Source organism: Patagioenas fasciata, chromosome 3 (assembly GCF_037038585.1).
Source record: "Patagioenas fasciata isolate bPatFas1 chromosome 3, bPatFas1.hap1, whole genome shotgun sequence".
Taxonomy (NCBI): domain Eukaryota; kingdom Metazoa; phylum Chordata; class Aves; order Columbiformes; family Columbidae; genus Patagioenas; species Patagioenas fasciata.
The window spans coordinates 34,460,327-34,480,298 of record NC_092522.1 but is presented as its reverse complement, the minus strand read 5'-3'; the positions used below and the strand labels follow the sequence as shown (position 1 = coordinate 34,480,298).

Here is a 19,972-nt window from a genome sequence, read left to right as displayed (position 1 = left end):
GCTTGACAACAGATGTCTTTGTGCCAGGTTAGGTTTTGAATGCCTGTCAATTTCTTTCCCAGACTAGATCTTAATGTTATTTCAGCAGGAAACAGAGTTGTGTTGTTTTGGGATTTTTGCTGTGACAACTTGTACATACTTCTTACTAGGGAGCCATGTGACGTTATCTGAATAAAATGTCTATTTAATAATGATGTTTATTTAGACTGGCTTTTAAATGAAAGAGAAATATGGTAGCAAAATTTTTTATGGATTTTAGCAAGCTGCTCTATTAAAAATAATCCTGTGCTTTTTCATTTGACCTCATGACTGAGTTGGAACGTCTCACATATAGGTGTGAGATGAGTGTAGACATGATGTATTGAAATGTTGTCTCAACTATGTGGAATGAGGTGGGACTGGTTGAGTGGAGGGAAAGGATGGTTAGGTAAGATTGACACAGCTGTTTGCCTTGAAAGAAGGTTTTAACAAATTGAGTTGTACTGGAACAGCAAGCTGGAAAGTCTGATTAAGTGTATAGCTTAGAATGAAAAAGGAATGTGTTTTAAAAATAGCTGAATACAATTTAGACTTCAGTAACTGCTGGCATTTAATTTTCTTACTCTTATTTGCCTGTACAATATTTATATCGTCAAAATGTGCTTGTGTTATTGTTTTTGCAGAAACAGAGAAATACATTTAGAAAAAAATGTTTATCTTGATATATCAGGTATAAATAAGTAACAGATACTAATTACATAGCTATTACTCTCAATAGCTTTTTACTGTTTTAGGTGGTCTAATGTGAAAACACTGATGCGCATAATATCTTGTCACAGGACTATTCATAAAGTTACATTCAAACAACTTGTGTGTGATCTATTGCATCGTAATAGCTATGGTACAACTGAGTCAGTCTGACAAATATTTTGGGGATAATCTTGCAAAGTGTTTATTTTTTTCTGCAGAGACGCTTATCTCTCTGTTTCTACTTGCAGCACTAGGAAGTGCAGTCACTGCTAGTAGAATCAATTCTGAAAGAGTTACTGCAAGATCAATCTTTAAGTGCCCGTGCCTCTAGGAGGTAGATTATATGTGCTGTCTCGTGGTAACATGTAAGCTGTGACACTGCAGGTTTATTGTTGGTATTATAAAGCTTGAGTTGGTGGGGGGGAGAGGGAAGGTGTTTGGTTGAGTGTTTTTTTCTGTATACATGAAACAATTACATGAAACACAAGACAGAAAATTGCCCGTGCTCCACATTTTCAAACTGAGTGCACTTTTGAATTAGAAATGTCAACTTAATGGGCCAAATAGATTTTTTTTTAATTACTTTAAGAAATCTGAACAATATTTTCATACACACACATTTATAGTCTATGTACACATAGAATGTTTGAGAAAAGTAAGTTTGTGTATTCTACATCATAAAAACTTCAGTTTCTAAGTCAGGCTGTAAATAGGGCTCTTTTCACTAATTCTGCCTTTGAGAAGAGGGGGGGGCATGCCAGCTATCTCCAGACTCTGACATCTGGTGTTGTGACCAATGTCGTGACACTGATCATATGTTATCATGTGCTGCTGTAAGCACACAGAGGGAAATAAAAGCTACAGGAGGGGTTATTGGAAGCAGGTGACATTCTTTAAATGGGTTTTCAGTAATTGTTGGCTAAAATAGCCTCCTTTATAAAAGCCTTCAAAAATCAGCTTTCAGTTGCTGATTTTTATTGCTCCTTTTGGAGACTGTTTATTTCAAATCACTAATCTGAATAATGGTGTTGAAATTTCTGGTATAACGGTAATTAGGTCACCTGGGTAGGAAATAGATTTTATTTGGACCTTGCAACAAAATAGTGTAAAACCATAACTTTAGGGCTCCTTCCAGTTTTCATTTCACCTATTTTATCACTTGTTTGTGAACTATGTACTCTTACAGACTTGGAAATGTCCTTTGTAAAGGTAGGTGTCATCAAATACTAAGTGCTGCTTACTATTTCAGTCCTGCCACAGCCCAAAATTCCAGATCTTGTCTATCCAGGAACTGTCTTAGTAAATTCCTTAATGTTAGTTTAACCTCTTAATTCAAACATAATTTAAAGCAACACTTAATTTATTGTATTATTTAAAGGGGTTAAATAATTACTTCGGGCTTTAAAAGGCCTTTGTGCCACTGGAGAACGTTTATCATTGTAGAATCACTTCAGTTGGAAGAGACCCTCAAGATCATTGAGTCCAACCTTAACCTGTCTTAAATATTACTAGTTTTTCCTGCAGAATTATCTTAGTTGTAGTTTGTTTGTAGTTTAAAAAGAAAGAAACTTATAAAACTCAAAGCTTATAAATGTTGCTGCAGTTGTTGGCCTCATATAAATGAGGGGTTTATGTGATTGTTTAATGGGATAAATAATACCTACAAAAATTCCAGTAGGTGACATTCCATGAAGAGAATAATCAAAACGTTTTTCCTTCAGAATGATGTTGGAGGACAAGTCAGGTTGTACTTGAGTAGACAGTGTCCATGCTGTGGAGTGGCTGAATGTGCAACTCAAATGGTTGCAAAACCGCCAGTGGCTGTTCTTCACTTGGGCGCTGTGCCTTGCTAATTCTGTTGTTTTGGTTTGGGTTCAGTCTGATATCTCCATATGGTGCAGCAGTATGTGTGTAGATTTACCAGACAAGATGTCTTGTGGAGTGCAAATGTACCTCAGTCAGGCTTTGGCATATTCTGCTGGCTCTTTGGCTGCTTTGAGGCTGGTGTGAGTGTTCTCTTCCCTGTGCTGCCTCACTCTCTGCTCAGTTATTCAGCTTCTGAAAATAATTTACAGGCATTTTCTATGTGCAGACTCCTGAACAGTTCCAGAATTAAATCAGGACCTTTCCCTTTAAAAAATATATCAAGCTGTTAGGATTGTGAATTGAAATGGAGTGTTGTAAGTTAAAGGGATGGCGTTATTGTAAAATAAACAGTTCTGCTCAAAATGTCAATGTTGCACCATAAATATTATAATCTTTATGACCTTTATTTTGCAAACAGTGGAAAATACTTGCTTTACACTTGTGAGCTGTTTGGTCAATAGCAAATGCAGTAGTGAATTAGGTGTACTCAGAAATAAAGTCAGAAACTTTAGACTCTTCAAAACAAGGTGTAGACTTAAAGCTTTCGTGTCATGCAACATAAACAGCACATGTGAAGCTCACAGTTTACCATCCTTCTAGTTTTAGCCATAAAAATGCACATCTTTTTTTGTTTCTGTTAGCTAAAGCTAAGTTTTTGTTTATAATCTGAGATGTACCAAACTGAAGATTGAGATCTCTTACTTTATGGATTTGGGAAGGCGATTTCTACCTGGTTTTTCTGTCTCAGAGTTGTCCCCTACTGTGTTCTGAACTTCCCCTGCTCTTGTTTTTCAATTGGTACCAAGTACTCAGATGTTCATGGCTTGAGAATGTAAAAGCAATCACGTGGTAGGCTGATGATGGACAATGAGTGCTTGTCTGTTAAAAAGAAACCAAACTTTTCCAAAACTTTTGAAGTCAGTAGTGGTAGAAGGCCATAAACTGAGAACTGAAGTCCTTAACATCTCTTATGATATGATGTGTGTCATGATTGGCAATGTCAGAGTTCTTCAGCGTGCAATAGATTTATGCTGCAGCCAGTGTACTTGAAATTTGATGTAATGTTGCTGAAGGGCTGCAACATGCAGGTTACGTTTATTTGCAATGTTTCTTTTCAGCTGATGGAAATTTGCATTGGAATATTCACATAGTGGACTTCTATTTTAAATTTCAAGTTGTCATAGTCATCAAATAGCAATGTGTCTACATCATAGAATACTGTGTGACTGTACATGTGTTTTCATGTCTGCTTCTCCCTGCAATGCATACAGTATTGTGGTATTTTAATTTGCTCACTCAAGTAGTATTTCAAGCTCATTAGGAGCATTTCCAGGTAAATAAATTAGCTTTTGCAGTAAACATCTCAGGGGAAAAAAAAAATCCTGAATGTGTGAATAGAAATATTGTGATTGTAGCTGGAATATGCAACTTACATTTTAGTTCTAGTTCGTATCTTTTATGAGAAACCTGCATGCTATTTATCAAATATGTGGATGTTTGTATCTATTTGTAGTCTCAAAAATCTTGGGAGAAACTGCATCTGACATTCTGACATGGGAACTTCTGCTGCTGAAATCTTGTAACATACTGTTTTTACAGAGCTACGTCCATCTGGGAAAGCAGTCTACAAATTACTACCATCTGCAGTATATTTGGAGCTTGGTTTGGAGCATTTCCTATTCCTCTTGATTGGGATCGGCCTTGGCAGGTTAGTATGTACACCTTTATCATAAATATAAAAATATTTATTTTCTAGAAATGTATGCTACACAAAATTGCTCTGAAACTGTACAGGTATATTGGATTTACTCATAAGCTGTTCCTACAGGGTTATGCCAAACATTTTAAAAGTCATTGGAAGCATCTGTGCTTGCAGTGTTAGGCCATGAAATGCAAAATTTTTACTTCCATTTTTAATAAGTTCTTTGTTATAGATTTATGAGTGTCTGTTGCATGGAAATTTTATGAAATAGAGCTGTAAGTTCTTTGATAAGAAGAAGCTAGAGAAGCAGGAAGAGAAAAGTGAAATAAAGATGGCTCCAAGATTGTCTGCCTTCAGTCTGGTAGCTTTTATTGTTTATGGGTAGGGAAGAAAAGATGCTTTCCTAATGCTTTAGTTACCTTCTGTCTTCCTTGAAAGCACTTAACAGAATGCATTTTAAATGGATTTGGATTGATTTGTGGAAATGGTGTGGCCAAAGCACAATACTAAAAACTTACCTTCTGATTTCAGAGGAAGGCAAGCCTTAGCTTTGTAGTTACACAATAAAAAATGGGAACCTGGCATTGCAGATTCTGTCTTTATAAATTCAAGTGTCAGTGCTGTGTTCTTAATATTTTTGTTGGCATTGAGAAATGATTCCATGAAACAGACTGCAGTTGCCATAAAATTGTGACACTAGGTTTTATTTGCAGTGGAAGGGTTGAATAGACTTTAATAAAAGCACAGAGGTGTTTAGCCAAAGCAAATGCCTTCAGTGGAGGTTTTCTTTCCCCAGGTTACCAAACTCATACACTCTCAGCTGAGTAGTCTCTACCAGGCCTGTTCTTAAGCAGATGGTTTCAAAGGTTTTTTTCAGGAATCATTGTAACAGGCAATACACTTTTCTCTCTGATATTGCAGAGATGTTGTGGCTTACAACTGCAATGGAGGTTTGTCACAGAATCGCACAGAATGACAGAATGTCAGGGATTGGAAGGGACCTCGAAAGATCATCCAGTCCAATCCCCCAGCCGGAGCAGGAACACCCAGATGAGGTTACACAGCAATGTGTCCAGGCAGGTTTGAATGTCTCCAGAGTAGGAGACTCCACAACCCCCCTGGGCAGCCTGTTCCAGTGCTCTGTTACCCTCACTGAGAAGAAGTTTCTTCTCATCCATAAGTAGCTAACAGCTTGCTTTTATGCCACCAGCCTTTCTTTCCAACAATGTAATGAGATACTAAAGTTTCTATTTAAAAATAATAGAGGAGTTGGTTAATACTTTAACTAAAGAAATCAGGTTTTCTTCCCTAAAACCACTTGGTTTTACTCTTGCAAGAAGTTTCACCATCAATCTGACATATTGGCACTGGTGAATTTTTGAGGGACGTGAATGTAACCCCAAATTCAAGGGATTCATTGAAATGCAATCTTGTATCTTCTTGTGAAGTCTTACTCACTTTTCTTGTTCCAATGAGAGGCAAGCACTTTTTTCTTGCTCAGCTAGGATTGTAGGATGGCTCGTCACATCTGGCAGGTTTTATTTGATTCCCAAAATCTGAGAGTTTGCTGATATGCTGTGTATAAAAATTTCACCTTGTATACACCAATGACATAAGGAAAAATTCAGTAGCCTCTGATGAACAAAACAAAGACACTATTAGAGTAAGACAGATACTTTTAAGTACAGTTAATTTTTTACTTTATTTGTCCATTCACCCATCTTCCCATAGTAGGACACACAAGTTGGGTAATTTACTGGCTGCTTTTTCTGTTTGAAAACTCTTCCAAGTTAATAAAAACCAAACATGACTGACAAAGTTAAGCTCTATAATCTATACTTAGACATCTAAAAAGATATTTTATGACTCCTCATATCAGCAAAGCATCTGCAGAAACTTCAGATACCATAACTTGTCACTAGCTGTTCCTGGGCATGAATGCACCCCAGAGAATTCAGGCAGCAGCAAAAACTGTATGTCTATATTTCCTCTTTCCTTCACCATCTCCACCCTCATTTCTGACATACTCCTGATACCAGAGTTGGCAGGGGAGAGCTTCTGACTATTGATTCCTGCATCAAAGCAATTTTCCTGTGCCTAGAGACAGAGCATTTGCTGCTATGTTCTTTCCCTGAAGTTCCCTTCATTTTTCCATATCCCCATGTCTCCATCTTTTACCTTGTAGCATTTAAAATAGTGGGGTGGGGGAAGAATCTTGCTTTCATTTTGGGTCTGAACTGCTCAGTTGTTACTTTAATCATCATGTGACCAATTCAAGAGCAACCACAGAGAAGTTTACTTATGAGTCCTGCAGGCTGCCACTTCAATGGTCTTTGAAAACTGTAGTTTTAAGTGCTAATTTTTAAAGATCTGCTGTATAAGGATAGATGGAAGAAGTTCTTGTTAAAATGTAATGCAGTTTAAAAAGTCAAATTATCTCAGCAAAGCAACACAGTGAAGCACCAAAATGGTAACAAAAAGCAGAAATGAACCTCTTTAAAGTAGCTTCTTAGAGACCCTGTTCCCAAGTCTCAGAAGTTCCCGATCACCTATTGATAATTTAATATTTTTGTGAAGGTGATCTCTTAAATATCCGTCATGAAGGCACAGAAGAAGGGGGAAGGGAGGGGAAAAAGTGTCCTGGCCAGGCATGTTCAATAGGTGCCCAGGAAACACTGTTTCCCAATTTAGCCAAGCTGAGATATGTATGAATCAGGTTCTCTGGCAACACTGAACTTCATGCAATAGTTGACATGAATCTTTTGTCTTTCTGTCCCCAATGAGCAGTATGGATTCAACAACACAGGTGTTGAGCTGCACATAATAGCTCTGCATTGCTGTCTCAGAAATCTTCAGAGCCAAGAGATGTTTCTGGTGTTCTTCAGAAGTTTGCTGGGGACTAGCAATGAAACCCCTTTTTGCAAGAGTAGTCCTTTTGCTACCTGACATCAGGTGATTACAGAAACTCATAGTACACTCTTCCACTGTAGCAGTGAAAGAGGACAGGTGCTTTCTGTGATGTCTTCAGCCAAAGGCAGGGAAAGAAGAATGACCCTCAAAGGATTCTGCTGTTGTTGCAGATCTGCTTAGTTTGGGAAGAAAATCTTTACTGCAGATTTCCTATCTCCTCAGTGACTGAACTAACCACTGATTTATTGAACATAAAAATACCTTTACATAATGCAGTTGCAGGAAGAGGTTATTAAAAATATATATATATATCCCCCCAAAAGACATGGCCTGTCAATGTTTTGTATAGAACCTAACCCAGCTGGTATGTTTATGGGAGCACCAATGGATTAAGTCTCAAGCAAGGTCTGAAAAAAAAATCATGTAGATCTTAATGTAGGTTTGAAAGTAATCAGAGCCCAGTCAAAACCCAATTACTTCCAGGCATCTGCATGAATAACGTATTAAGCTGTCATGCTTTTGACATCAGCTCTTTCGCCTGTTTAGCCTAAAAGCAGAGAGTTTGGGGATTACAGTTTTGGATTTACCCTTCTCAGATCCAAAAAGGGACTCAAATGGAATAGTTTAGTCTTTGGACTCAAGACCAGGTTTTGAGATACGAACAGGTTTTATTAGTGTTTAGACTTCTTGTTGAAAGAAAAAAAATTAAACTCTGTAGTGGAAATGGTTCTGGTCTAGAACAGAAAATGTGGTTTAAGTCTTAGTATTATAATTTTAGAGAGCAGTGTTAAGGCCTGTAAGCCCGCTTGTTGCAAAATCTGGTTCTGATGCTTCTATTGGTTATGGTTAGTATTTGCGGTGTAACAACGTGTTACGGAAACACAGATGCATTTGTAGCTTTACCTTCAGACAATGCTTTAAAGAGTGTTGTAGACAAGGTGAAATTTGTACTACAAGACTTGGATGTGTCAACAATAGCTGAGAAATATCACTTAATAGAGCACACCAAAGGGTTGCTGCTGCTGCCCTTGTGCTCTGTTTGTGGCCCTGAAATGTCAGAACGTCGCAAAAACATCTGACATCCAGCAGGTGCAGAAATGCACTACAAGTTTGGAATTAAAAATGCTATTGCTGTTGATTTAGCTCTCTTAGAACAATCTAATATAAAGTGAGGTTCACACAAAAAGTAAAGCACTGTCTTGGTTTATTTTTCCACTTCATCAGGACTTAGCACTTCTTAAAACTGTTGACAATTTCACAGCGTCCACAGTCTACTTTTAAATTGACTGTGGTCCAGTTCAGAGAGTGCAGTATGTAAAGCCACTTTTGTGAAGTCTGTTTATAGCAGTGGCTTCAAATGCAAATGGCCTGTTGTCTCTCACCTGAAGCAAACAAGAGGTTGAAGGAAGAGACAATTGAGGATGCTGGAATTCCATTAAGAGTATTGAATGAAGCTGCCCGCACTTTTCTGTAAGGCACCTGTTGTCCGAATTGCCACACTGATACATACGGCAGTTCTTCTGATGTCACTTTGTTACTTAAAATAAAAAGCAATTGAGGTCAACACTAGGTTAATTTTTTGCTAATATATTTCCCAGTCCTTAGTTGTTGTATTTGGATTAGCATCTTTTCGTGCAGTGTTAATTGGACTGAAAAACTCTATAGTAGTTGTCACTTTACATCATGGTTGAGATGTATTAGCAGAAGCTGAGAAGTTTGTAGTACCATTACCTATATCTTACCTGATCAGAAAATCATATACCAATATGTCTTGTATGTCTTTCACTACAATTTGTTTTTAGTTTTAAGTATTTCAGACTTCTGTGGAGTAAACTTAGTGTGGAATCATCAGGAGGTTCCAATTCATGTGCTAATGGCTAAAATCAAAATGCTACTTCATCCTGAAATATCATAAACCAAAGAAAACCTGTTTCTTTACATATACATTTGTTGTGACATGCAACAAAACTGAGATAAATACAGATGTCTCAGAAAATCTTAACTTTATTTTCCATGTTTACGTTTGAAAAATATTGCATACAGGGGATACTCAGATTAGTGGGCCTGTCTACATTTAAAATAATGTAAAATGCATTTTTTTAGCATACAACAATTTTTACGCTAAGTAAATATTACTTAATAGGAACATAATGTTGGTTTGGAAATAAAATGACATTAATTATCTGAATAATGTTTCAGAATGGAAATGAAAAATACATAAAGCATTTCTGTTAGAAGTATAAAATGTATTGCTGAAAGTCAGTCGGTATCTTGATGATTGTTTTTCATTATTGTGTTGTTCTTAAAGTAATTTTTTAACACAATTTGTTCATGCCTATTGCCACTCTGCTAGACTTCAGAAAAATTTATTTTGTAACTATGCAGAACAGTTGGTCTGGGAGGCCTGCTCTGTGCTTGTTCCTGGTTATAGGGCTGTAGAATTAAGCTTATCTCAAAGGTTAAGGTAGTTGCCTTACAGGAATGCAGGTTAGTCCCTACAGTATTTAAATTGCTGTCTTTAAAAACAAACAAACACACCCACACATTTCAAGACTTACTCTGTAAGATATTAATATCTTATCTGCAAGATATTAATGTTTTTCAAGTGTCAGACTGGTAGAATAAATTTGCCAATGTTTTGAGATTACTATCTAATTCTTGAACAATTTTTAAAATAGTTTTCAGCACTTAATTATGACCATTGAAATAAGGCTATTCTAGGTGATGTTCAAAAGACGAAGGAATTGCACATCCACTTCTTGTTGCCTCTAGCCCTCTGATGTGCAGTGGTATGCAAGGATTATGCTGAGTTATGGCAGTTGTAGCAAAGAAATAGAAAATAACTTCTTTTGTCACAGTTGCTCAGTTTTTTCAGAGTGCCTATTTCAAGTTGGTGGTGTACTTTTAATCACTGCATATGATTAGGATCCTGGCTTCATGTGTCATCTGAGAAGTGGCACCTTAAAGCACACCCCCACTGAAACAGAACAGGATCGCTAAGGTGTTACTAGACGCATTGTGACACATCCTTTCTCTGCTCAGCCTGAGTTACCTGAGTTGCAGAACAAGATGGTATAATTAAAGAGCAAAACTTTATCAGCATGCTTTCTAGGTGGTGGAACTAGTATTCCAGACACCCCATTCACCTTTGACAGCAATGACTTTTGGAAATTGTGAAGTTCCTGGGTTTATTCCATGTTTTGATAACAGACTTTTCAAACATGTTCCTGGGTTTACTGTGTGCGTGCCTGCCCATCCATTTGTTTTGAGGTATTTTATAGCATAATTTTGATCTGTAGTACCTGTAACTAATGATAAAAAGTAACTTTGAAACAATATTCTGCTTACATTGTTTTCATATCATTAGGGAAAAGTGAAATTGATGTATTCCCACTTTATACTGGATGCTGCAAACATAATAGATAGTGCTGATATAACTCAAATGAGTTGATTGACTGCCATGTGTTTTAGCCAATATGACTGTAAATATTAGCAGAGATACCTCTCAGACTTTTGTAACCTGAAAAATAATCTGGATAATCTTGGGTACAGTTCTTGGTAGTTACTCAAGTGAGTTGAAATAGGACTATAAACTTTCACACTATTTATTCTTCACACACCTCAGTGTTTCCTTCTTTCTGGTATTTTTTTTTGGATCATCTACCTACTGTGAAAGTTCTGTTGTAAAAGAAGCTGCTTTACATGGGTAGAAGGGATAGTATCTAGTGTTTGAGTCTCTTTTTAAACAGAGGTAGAAGCTTGTTCCATGTTAGTGTGGTTATCATTGTTTATTTAATGATATGTTTTCTTAATGTAAACCTTCATGGTGAGATCAAAGGCAGTTATGCTTCCTATAACTTTAGATCACAAATCCACAAAACCAACTTCTAGTTACAGATGCCAGCCTGAAAAACTCACACTTTCTTCTCCTCAGCATGTGCTTGTCAACACACACATTCTGTACAATGTGATAAGACACTTTTAGTTAACATGTGCATGCAACCAAAATAGATTAAAGGCATGTACTGAAATTTTTAACACAGTACAGACTAAACAGGAATTTAAGGCATGTTAGAAACAGGGAGGGAAAGTAATTGTGCTCATTTATTCAGTTTTAAAGTGAAACAAAAACTATTACATAGCTTTCTAATTGACAGTCAGAAATGGATCTTTTGAAATAGTAAGCATACAAAAAATTCAGGTTTAGGAATATGAGAAAAGCACTAATCTAAAGGAGGAGACCAGTTTACTAGAAAAAAAGTAATTACAGGAGATTGCCTCACTGTACTTGCATTTGTATAATTAAACTTCCAGCAGTCAGCTGCTAACTTAATAGTATCCTTAAAACCTTTATTAGGGTGTTGCTCCTTTGACCTATAAGAATCTGGCCTTTATGTCCTTATCAATGTCTATGTAATTCCCACTGCACAGGATGCAAGTTACAGACTTGTAATAAATGACAAAACTGTCATGCAATCAGAATTCTGGTTTAACGAGCTACATGCCTAGTACAGCAGAGCCAGATGCCTTGCTGGGATCCTGCAACATGCTCTGCTTTCTGTGCAACATGCTAGTAAGCATTCTCACATCACTTCATAGGTGTTCTAAAGAGCACTGAGGAAACTAGCTCCTCTGTGTCCTGAAAGGTTAGCAATTCCTATTTCGAGTCCTTATTCTTAAAATGAGTTCTAATATGTACTAGAAAACTTGCAGTTCTGCAGTGACTGTTCAGCAAGCCTAAAGAAATCTCTCTTAAGTCCTAACAACTGCTGCCAGATGAAAAGGCAAAAAGAAAATTTAAACAAATAGCAGAAGTCAGGATCATTTTGCATTAACCACTGGTCATGCTCTGTCCCTTAAAATACCATTTTTGTGCTTGTTAAGCATGTAAGGGGAGATTTGTTTTTGCCAAGCTGCTGTTCAGATTCCTAGTAATCATACAGGTTGTTAAAAGTGCCCTTTTCTGCATGCTTTTGATATGTAAACTAACTCTTCTTGTATTAGGGTGTGAGGATGGTACCTGATGCTTCCCAGCTGCTGGGACAAACAGGGCATTTCATGACAGTTTCCTGAAGAATGTTCTGTCCTGTCTTCTGCACTCCCCACACTTTTCTCTCCAGATCCTTCTTCCCCCTCAAAAAAAGTGCAGTTAAATGATGTTGCCCAACATTTTATTCCCCTGCTGCTGACCCAGCCTAGACATGACATCAGTACTGGGGTAGGATATGTCAGCTTCCTCAGCATAAAGTAGGAGAAACTGCGCTGAATAGTTCTCAGGGGACGAGGAGTATATTACAAGTTGCATACTTCAGACAAGCAGAATGCAATCTCTTAGAACAGGCAGACAATTGATATTAGCTGCTTAGATTTTTATCACTTAGGGGCAGTTCATACCAAGTCAGGGAAGGTAAACCAAGCTTAAGAGATGACATAAAAGACAGGGCAAAAGCAGACCAATCAAGCAAGTCAAATTCATTTAAAAAGGTCCAGTGGAAAGTGATTTGGTCTCAGAAAAACAAGGCCAGCAGCTAACGCAAAATAAAGCAACCCACTTTCACAGGCAGACAAAAAGCATATGCAAGGGCTGCTATTTTAGTGGAACTGATGTGCTTAAGAGCCACATCTTAATCTGTAATCTTTGATAACTTGCAGCTTTAGATATACCCATGGGTGCATCTGGCTGTATGTAGCCTAAAGGCCAGCAGTCAAGAATAAAAGGTGCACAACTAGTATAATTACTCATTTGTTAGAGTTTTTTTTGCCCTGCCTTGAGGGTTAGAGAAAATAGCATAAGGACAGCAACGCTCTTAAGTCCAGGCTTTTAACTCCTATAGTTATGGAGTTTTCAAAAGGCCAATCAAACTGCCTTCAGAACTATTTTGGGCTATCTGACCAGCATAACAAGAACGAGTACCTGGCCTATTTCTATGGCACTAGAAGGGATGAGGTGGTGCTTATTTTCTGTCTCATTCATAGAGTGTTTTATGGTTTCTTCCCTTTGCCCTGTCTTGGCCAGCTGCCGCTGGTGAGAGTTTCAGAGGTCAGAGACTCATGTGTTTGAGACAGCCTGAAATTTCTGTAAGGTAACAATGATTTTTAAAAAGCAAAGCAAAAATTGAATATTTGAAAGACAGAGGTATAATTAATACTAAAATTTACATAACTGTTGAAAAATCATGTTCCAAGTTGTAGTTCAATCAGGTAAAAGAAGCTACAACAGTCAGAGATCGTTTTAATCGTACCAACAATTGCCCACTATACACAAAATAGCAAAGGATACAGGGTCAATGGGTCATCACGGATATTGACTCTCTAGTTAAGGGAACATGAAAAATTTGGCATCCGATGTCTACCTATACTTCTGAAAAGCAAATAGGCAACTACAGATTCACCTAATGTAGGTAAAGTTTAATGAAGGATAATTGATCACTCAGAGAATTCGATGTAAAAAGACCACTGAGTTATGAAGTCTCTGCCCATAGTTTTGTGGATATTAGAGCAGTATTTGACTTCATCAGTGGGTAAGAAAGTAGGACTCCCATTGCAACTGAATGTTACTGAGTGAGCAGCTGGGGTTGCAGAGGCTTTTTTTATTGTTTTGTCTTTTAGACATGTGTAATAAGCAAAATGGTAGAAATAACTTAATTACATTTCATTGAAAAGCTGAAAAAATCCACCTGAAGTGTAAGATTAGCCAAGGCCACAAACTCATGTGAGTTTTAAATATATATAATATCTTACCATACCAAAGCATCTCAAGGCTTTTTATAGAAGATCTATAATACCACTGTTTAATGAATGAAAACAAGCAAGTCTTTGGTTTGAGAGGCAACAGCCAAAATATTCAGCAACAGAAAGAAGTCGCAGAGACAGAATGTCCAGAAATGGAAGAATGAAACAAGGTCAATAAAGAGTACCTAAGGCACCTTGTTTACAGTCATCTTTGCTACACTCCTTAAGACCTCCAAATAATATATAAAACTGCAAATGCCAAGGAATGTGAAGATGAAACAGCTGAAGATAAAATACATTACTCTTATTCCTAGTTAAAATTCCTGTGATCAAAGGATGTGAATAAATATATTTTTTCCAAGTGATAATGAAGTACAGAGAATCAGAGCTAGAATAATGAATGAAAGGAGGAATTAGTGCCATTAAGTTCATTTGATATTCATGAATTGCAAACCAAAACGAAGGAGAAAAGAAGGCTGGACATTGAGAAGTGGATATTTTCTTTAATAATGTCTAGTGCATTTCTCAGTCTCAAGTACTACAGAAGGTGGAAATATCCCCCTTAATTTAAAAGTAAAAAAAAAAAAAAAAGCAGAATTTTGAAGGGGAATGGGAATTCAGTTTATTCTACAATAAATATTTTTAATCACCAGCACAACTGAGACTTCCATCAAATGCCGTATGTAGTTGACTGGTAATATAAGCTACATCTGAGGACAGACTGGTTATGTTTTGACCACTCCTCCCTGCAAATCAATACCAATTAAAAAAAAGGGGGGGGCGGATCCCATTACTTCTTTGCCTCAGTACTAAATGGTTTGTGAAAGTGAGTCAGCTGTATTAAGTCAGTTTCCCTGGTCTTATACTAGGAAATAGAGTTTATCATTAAAGCTCTCTTTAATGTAACTGGCTTACTACATGTTTGCTGAACTGGGGGCAAGATGTTCAGTAAGTTTCAAAATTTATGTTCCCTCCCTACTGCCAGCCAGAGGGAAATTGATCCCTTTGCCTACTTTCCAAGACAAAAAAAAAGAAGAACCTTCTATCCATCTCAGTCTCTGGCCTTATTTGAATATTAGTTCATTTATACACACCTCTAAAAGTTTCAGAACACCATGAGAGACTGGAAGGAGAAATCACCATCTGTAGGTTTCCAAATGTGTGCAGCAGAACAGAAAGTCAGCTTAGCTGAACACTTCAGGGGATATAAATACTGTAATGTTTTTCACATAGTTTTGGGAATATCAAACTGAAGTCTGCAATAGCCAGAAGCCTGGTTACATTTTAATGCATATTAATTAAAAACTGTACAACAGCATTTAGTGTCCACAAAGATGATTGTTACACTTTTTGCATTTTTTGGAAAGCATGTCAAGCTTTAAAGTAGAATAAGACACTACTGTCTTTCAGTACCTAGCTTACACTGAAAATTTGTGCTCACAACGTACAAAAAACCACAAAGGCTCTCCTTGTCGTCTGCTTTTACCTTGTGTTCTCCCCTCAGGTATGGCCCATCTCCTGTTCCCTCGGAGCGACCTTTGGCTATGTGGCTGGTCTGATTATTGCACCTCTGTGGATACACTGGAACCGGAAGCAGCTTACATATAAAAGCAGATAACTGGAGCAAAGAGAGACAAGGTATTTCTTTGTGCAGATTCCATACAGACTGTGCAAAAGTTGTTGTTTTTATAAGATATATATATATATATATATGTATAGTCAAAGCAGAAGACTATCCAAATTAAATCAGAGTGTTTCAGGCCAAGCATCTCCACTCAATAAAATCATATAGATGCCGTTTCAACATGGTGCAGTTTTTGCTTCCTCTAGACTATGTAACCCTGAGAGATTGTACCTTCCAGTCTGAATAAAATATTTCTAACAGATGTGGTGGCTTCTTATTACAAGTTCGTTGTGTTTGATTTTATTCCTGTGGAATTCACCAGCTGTAGAAGGCAGAATCATGGTTTCAGCTTTCAAACTTGTAACAAGTTCGCTGTGTACTTAATGCATTGCATTTAAATTCCGTAGAATTTCACAGTAAGCCTGGCCATTGTCAAATGTATCTCACGTGATCAAACAGCAGTTTATGCATCTTGAGCCTATTCTTTTCTTCACTGTGTGTTTCTTTGGAGTTAGAATGGCTATAATAGCTTCATCAAAAACGGTCTTCAGTCCTTTCTGTGTTAAAGCTGAACATTCCACATAGCAGTAGGCTCCTATCTGTCAAGAAAAAAGTTAATTCAATAGCAATATTTTTCAGTTGCTCAGTTCTATCTGCATTATTTTTTTCTATAGTGACATCACAATGTTTGGCTGCAGTCTAGAAAAGTCATCTGAGTGTACTTCCCCCTGTAGGATAAAAGATTTGTGTTTTGGCCAAAGATCTGGAATGTACTTAAGTTGGTTTGGCTTATAAAGGGAGCGTACTAAATAAGCTCTTTAGATTAGCAGTAGGGTCCTAAGGTATTTTTGATAGCTAAACAGCAAAAAATAATTACAGAATTACATGACTGATTTATGTTTCAAAATAAGGCTCTATGAATAAGTGCCCCGATAAGCATTATCCAGGCAGTGTGTTAAAATGCTAGTATATAATTCTCAAATGATGTCTTAAAGATGCCGCCAGCTTTCTCCTAGAGTAGGAGAGGCCACTTCCAACTTCAACAACTCTGTCATTTTAACCCTTTCTGACTAATGCTCATGTAGTTTTTATCAGTGTGTACACAGAAAGTTAGAACTATTACTAAAAGGGAAGTGCTATTGCACAGGTCTACTTGTTAGCTGTATTCAACAACATAAACAAATACTGTTAACTGGTAACCAGACATAAAGTTTCTATATGTTGACTGGTAAAATAAATGGGTGAAGTGGTAAAGGAAGAAGTCAGTTGGAAATAGGCTTTTCTGCTTCTTTGCTACTTGGTTTCATGTAGGAGTATCCAGTTTACCTCTTTCGCTAACTTCTGTCCTTGCTCCACAGATATGGGCTTCTCTTTCATATCATTCAGTCTTGCCAGAGTTTTTGGGTCATCACGAAGATCAATCTAGTAAGAAAGATTGCAGTCATGTTGGATTGCTTTTTCTAAACAAAAGTCAGCAGGCTATATGATACCCTCTTTTTAAAGCAGAATCATTTATTTAATGGAGCATTACATGTATAAAAATGCATTTATGTAATGATTCAGATTGTGAATCCTTCCTGATCCAAAAGTCCTGGCAATTTAAGCTGTGAACTACTACATTTAATCCAGAAAGAACAAACATTTATCCTGTAATTCAGCTCTTCAATTAGATGTGATCATCTCAGAATACCAGAAAGTATATCCAGCAGTGGAAGAAAGATTAACCCAAACATAATACCAACATGTGGGTCATTTTGTAATTTAAGCCCAGTCCACTGCCCACAAGAAGCAAGAAGAAATTGTCTCACTTTTCCTCTTGCTCCTTTACTTCAGCAAATATTGGATATGACTAATAGCTGCAGACCCAAGTAATTCCAGTAACATGAGTATGAACAGACAGTTTTATTTCGTAAGTCCCATGACTTTACAGAAAGTCACAGAGAGATGCATCCAATCTTGCATATATTTTAACAAAATGGAGGTAGCTCATTAGAGGACAACACATATCCAGGTTCTTCTGCCACTTGTTAGGATTGTTCCTCCAAAGGAGGAGATGCTGCTCAGGTCCTGTTGGGCCTGACCTTCCAGAACACAGAAAAGGCACCATACAATGATCTGGATTGTTTAAATTAAAGTAGAACAGAACCAGATGTACCTGTGTTCCTACTAGTAAAAAGGGAACATTAGGTGCATATTCCTTCAACTCCGGTACCCACTCTTCCTTCACATTTTGAAATGAAGCAGGGTTTACCACTGAGAAGCAGATAAGGAAGACATCGGTCATAGGATAAGATAAAGGTCTCAGACGGTCATAGTCTTCCTGAGAAAGAAAAACTCTGTTATCTGCAATATTAAATTGTTGCTTGCATTTTGTTAATTTTAACAGTTATATTCAGAAACTATTCATATTTCAGGAATTCTGATGAAGCCAACTTTCTGAATGTTTACAACTCTTCCAGGTTATTTAGTATGGCAGAGCAAAAATCTGCATATAAGGGTAATTATATGTCAATATAAATAACAAGATCAAGAACGGCGTCAGGTGAACAGTAATGCCCTTTGGGGCAAAGGGGAGAGGGAGGTAGCATGAAAAGATGATTATTTGGGTTATTCAGAGCCATAGCATTTAAAGCCACCAGTCCTATGGCCAGGGCATACTATATCCCGGCCACAGAGGTACACAGGAACATTGTCACTACTGTAAAACAGACAATCTCTCTAACAAGAGAAAGAAAGTGGATTTTGCCATAGTTTCTAGCTAAGAGCAGGAGAGAGCATACCCCAGCTTTTCTCTGCAAGGCTTCCTTTTGTCTGTGGCAGTGAACCAATGCCCTACCATTCCTACCTTAGGCTTTGTGGTTTGTGGGTTTTTTTAAAAGAAGAGAAAAAACAACAAAACCAAAAAACAGATAACCAAGACTGAGCCCAGGCATTGCAGAGACAGCGAAGAATGCTGGTTTTATGCCTTCTTTTCCACAATAAACACCACTTTAGTATGGCTGCTGCAGCAGCCTCCCTCTTCCCCGTGCAAGGTCCCCATCTTAATTAAATCTCACAAATATTGGAACAATCTGTTCATTAAGTGTAGAAACAGAAATGTAATTCAACTCTACGTTTGAAACAAACCAGAAAATTACATTTTCGTTTCCTTGGCAACTGTCACATAAGCAGATTATTAACCTATAGTTACACCCTCAAAAAAGTCCTTCCTAGATTGTTACATTTTAAAGATGGCATTGCTAGAATTTCAGAAAACGAGTGAGAACTCCCTCAGAGCAGGTTCTGCTAGACCCGTCTTTTCATTTGGAAGTCAACAGCTGTGGGAAGAGGCTGCTGCCCTCATCGTGACATGGAGAAAAGACTGGTGAGAACAAGCACTGGAAGAGATTCTGCATTAGCAAAGAGGCCAATTGGCCAGTTCTCTTCAGTGTCTATTTACACAATATTCTGTTTTGTAACCAGTATTCTCATGTGCCATTTTGATTATCCTCTCTATTGCCAGTCTTGTATACTTTCCAGTCTCGTCAATAAGCTGGAGCATGTTTAGCTGTAAACATGGGCTCCCAATTTCACAACCACAGTAACTGACACTACTGTGAAATCACAACATTTGACAGGCCTTTCTGAAGCTCAGTTGTCTCCCTGCTGGTGTCAGGCTCCTATCCTGTTTCAAAAGAAAAAACGAGTAACCATGTCTTTTTCATATCTGTGGATGTTCATCATAGAAGGCAGAAATAACTAAAAAAAAACCACAACAGCAACTTGAAACTAGTTAACACTATTTTTTTAAGCATGTATTTTATGTTTCACTTCTACTACTGAATGTAGTTAGATCCTGCTGAGGGTTGCCACTCCATTTTCTAGGGTGGAGACCGAAATCCTAAAAGAAGCTTCCCAACTGCAAATTAGACTAGTCCCTGGAGTACAAAATGTGCATGCAAGAACACACAGGCAGATCTGTCAGCTGCTTTCAGATTCAGCTCTGCTAAATCCTATGCAAGGTATTACTGAAAAGATTTTCTTAAAAAAAAAAAAAATCTAGTTTGAAGTAATAATTTATTCCTACTACCAAAGAGCTGCCTTCACTACATACAACGTTTTCCAAAAACCTCACACCTGGGTTACAATAATTAGAGCACTGTCTGCACGGAATACTGGAAAACATGTAATTGTCACCAGGAATTACTGTTAGTCCACTGACCTTAAAATACCTCTTAGATTATCCATTTCAAATTCTAATCATTTTCTGATCTTGAAGACAAGTTACATTTGCATAGTTTACTTCAAAAGCTTCATATTTAGTTTATCTTTTTAAATCCCATTGTATACAAACCCCTGTGCATTTGGTACTGCACCTCGCTTCCCACGTGCTCCTCAGCACTCATTTGGGAGTGAGCAACGTTACCGCG

The 19,972-nt window shown here is 37.4% G+C and overlaps 2 protein-coding genes across 5 annotated transcripts in view; one reads left to right on the top strand and one right to left on the bottom strand.

Annotated features, from left to right (window-relative positions):
• Nucleotides 1–15,825, top strand: part of PIGF (phosphatidylinositol glycan anchor biosynthesis class F) — a 21,175-nt gene extending 5,350 nt beyond the window's left edge. For both annotated transcript variants that reach the window (XM_065834263.2, XM_065834264.2), the window contains exons 5-6: nt 4,195–4,303; nt 15,444–15,825. In XM_065834263.2, the coding sequence (XP_065690335.1) occupies nt 4,195–4,303; nt 15,444–15,557 (223 nt within the window). In that variant the 3' untranslated portion in view covers nt 15,558–15,825. The remainder of the gene's footprint in view (nt 1–4,194; nt 4,304–15,443) is intronic.
• Nucleotides 9,192–19,972, bottom strand: part of RHOQ (ras homolog family member Q) — a 24,963-nt gene continuing 14,182 nt past the window's right edge. Inside the window, exons 3-5 of one of the 3 annotated variants that reach the window (XM_065834268.2) lie at nt 17,719–17,883; nt 16,890–16,985; nt 9,192–16,158 (exon numbers count right to left, since the gene is read on the bottom strand). In XM_065834268.2, the coding sequence (XP_065690340.1) occupies nt 16,126–16,158; nt 16,890–16,985; nt 17,719–17,883 (294 nt within the window). In that variant the 3' untranslated portion in view covers nt 9,192–16,125. Of the gene's footprint in view, nt 16,163–16,889; nt 16,986–17,718; nt 17,884–19,972 lie in introns of all 3 variants that reach the window. The other 2 variants (XM_065834266.2, XM_065834265.2) reach the window with 2 other exon arrangements.